The sequence below is a fragment of the Nannospalax galili genome, unplaced genomic scaffold (assembly GCF_000622305.1).
Source record: "Nannospalax galili isolate Female #2095 unplaced genomic scaffold, S.galili_v1.0 scaffold881, whole genome shotgun sequence".
In the NCBI taxonomy this organism is placed as follows: domain Eukaryota; kingdom Metazoa; phylum Chordata; class Mammalia; order Rodentia; family Spalacidae; genus Nannospalax; species Nannospalax galili.
The window spans coordinates 144489-147404 of record NW_008344709.1 but is presented as its reverse complement, the minus strand read 5'-3'; the positions used below and the strand labels follow the sequence as shown (position 1 = coordinate 147404).

General features: G+C 38.2%; 1 protein-coding gene across 1 annotated transcript; it reads left to right on the top strand.

The window, feature by feature from the left end:
* Nucleotides 1-1398: 1398 nt before the first annotated feature.
* LOC103740386 (olfactory receptor 8B3-like) lies at nt 1399-2346 on the top strand. Its single transcript, XM_008840966.2, has one exon. The coding sequence runs from the start codon at nt 1402-1404 to the stop codon at nt 2344-2346; it is 945 nt and encodes a 314-aa protein (XP_008839188.1). The 5' UTR covers nt 1399-1401.
* The last annotated feature ends 570 nt before the right edge of the window (nt 2347-2916 follow it).

The window sequence follows — 2916 nt, the reverse complement described above, 5'->3', positions numbered from 1 at the left end:
CCTGCCTACAAGCTCTGTGCCAGCTACTAGCATGCCTTGCCCTGAAGGTGCAGCTGTTATCCCAGGGAAGCTTTTACTGTACTATTTTCCACATCACAAGGAAGACTCCTAGTCCCTGCCCTGACATTCAATCAGCTTCCGTCTCTTCCCACACTTCCTTGCCTCTTGCAGGGATAAGGGTACAACCCTCATTTCTCCTCTTCCCAGTTAGAGTGTCCTTGGGTCCATGAATTTCTTCATCTGAAAAATGGGTGTGATAGAACAAGGGGGTTGAAAGTTGGAACATGAATGCAAAATACCAAGAGCCATTTGGCATCTGCTTGGCAAAGGAGCACTGTATAACTTGTGAGAAGCCCCTTATCTAAACATACTTGGCGATTTATTCTAGGCAGACAGGGAGATGGGCAGGAAATGTCATTTAAAATCCCTGGCTGGACTGGAGCCTGCATCAGCAAAGTGAAGTATGTTATGATATAATGCATATATATATATATACTTCTTAAAGCCTTTGTAAGCCATGAACCAGGTTTTGCAAAGTATGGAGTAGTATCATACATAGGCTTGGCAGAGATACGAACCTTGGAAAATCTGTTTGTTGGTATTAAAGAGGTAACAGTGTTTGAAATTTTTCTTAAAATCCTTAAACTGTCTATATGTACTCATACAAAGAAAACATATTTAAAAGCATGGAGATCAACTACCCTTGGAATAAAACATTTAACATTTTAGGAGGACAGTAATTACCCATAGAAAAAAAATTGTATCCTGAAGCAGGAGTCATCATCTCTTAAAATTAACTTACATCCTCAGGCCTTAGGAAACAAGTAGAAGCAGAACTGAGACAAGGGTCAAGAAGACAACCTCTTGACCAGAACTGCATAATTATGTATGTCTTTTCCAAAAGCAGCAACAAAAACAATCAAACAACAACAACAAAAACAAACAAATAAACAAACAAACAAACATGTCTTTAGTCCCAGCACTCAGGAGGGAAAGGCAGGTTCTTCCAACCCCTTTCCCCATATCCTTTATTTCATTTGCCCCATGTCTTCTAAAGCTAGTCAACCATGAAAGGATGTGAGGTTGAACCCTAACCAACTGGGAAAAGACACAGTACTCTTCCATTAGAGATGGAAACCTGCCAAACTTCTGGTTTGGGTGTGCATGCTATATCTGTATGACTCATACACACCCTTTTGCAAACAATACTCTGTTTGCCAGGTTCTTTTTACTTTGTTGGCGATTTATTTGTACAGTACCACTGGGGTCCTGGGACAATAGATGCTAATTCTAACACATATGAAGGCTTTGCTTGATGGTTCGGCTGCTGTGTCATCTAATTTAGCCATTTTTTCAGATCCTTTTTTTTTCTTCTTCTTTCACAGATTCTGTCATAGAAGAATGGCTCTGAAAAATGTCTCCTTGGTAACTGAATTCATCCTAGTGGGGTTAACAGACCAACCAGAACTGCAAATACCCCTTTTCTTACTCTTTCTGATGATATATTTGATAACTGAATTTGGAAATTTGATTTTGATCATTCTAATTGTACTGAACTCTCACCTGCACACCCCCATGTACTTTTTCCTCTTTAACTTGTCCTGCATTGACTTTTGTTATTCATCTGTGATTATACCCAAAATGCTGATGAATTTTATACTAAAGAGAAACCTTATCTCCTATGTGGGATGTATGACCCAACTCTACTTCTTTTGTTTTTTTGTCATTTCTGAATGCCATTTGCTGACAGTAATGGCCTATGACCGCTACATGGCCATCTGTAATCCACTCTTGTACAACACCGCCATGTCTCCTAAGATATGTTCCTATCTTATACTTGGTTCATATTGCATGGGAATTACTGATGCCATGATCCACACTGGATTCATACTGAGACTGACTTTCTGTGATAAGAACACCATCAACCACTATTTCTGTGATATGCGACCTTTGCTGCAGCTCTCCTGTACCAGCACCTATGGCAACGAGATAGAGATTTTCATTGTAGTAGGGAAAAACGTCATCATTCCCACGGTTGTCATCTTCATCTCTTACGGTTTCATTCTCTCCAACATCCTCCATATAAAGTCCACTGAGGGCAGGTTTAAAACTTTCAGCACCTGCAGTTCACACATACTTGCTGTTTCTCTGTTCTTTGGGTCAGCAGCATTCATGTATCTCAAATCCTCTTCAGCTGGATCTATGGATGATGAAAAAGTATCTTCTATCTTTTATAACATTGTGGTTCCTATGATGAACCCGTTAATCTACAGCCTGAGAAACAAAGATGTTAAAAATGCCCTGAATAAAACTCTCACAAAAAGAATATTTAGATCAGAAACTTAACACCTTCTGACTTACATTTTTTTCTGGCTAGTCTATATTTATTAATTGCATATGAACCTAATTTCCTAGACACTTTCAAGGGTTTTCAAAGCATCAAGTAAGACATTGAAAAAGTCATTTTTATGTTGGAGAGCCTTTTTAATTCATTCATGTCATTTGTTAAGAATTTTCTCCAACCTCATTTAAGCAAGAATATTGTTATAGCCTAAAATAGCAACCAAAGGTCAAAACACACATACAAGCAACTTGTAAGGAGAAATAGAATTACCACTACCACATCAGATGCAAAGTTTTCAGAAATGTAAACCATTAACAAACAATGCATCTATGCTGTTTAGTACTCATGCTTTTACTTAATATGTTGTCTCTGAAAATGAGTCATTAGCATAGGAAAACTGAGGGCACTGTTTCCAAGACAGATTCAGAAATTGAATTACAAGAACAGTAACCGTACAAACTCAGTAATTTTAGGTTATGTCTCTTCCAAATTAAAAATCATCACTGTGATCAATGTAACTCTAATGTAAGGCAAACCGACAGATTATAAATACTCTCCAAGGCCCCCTCAAA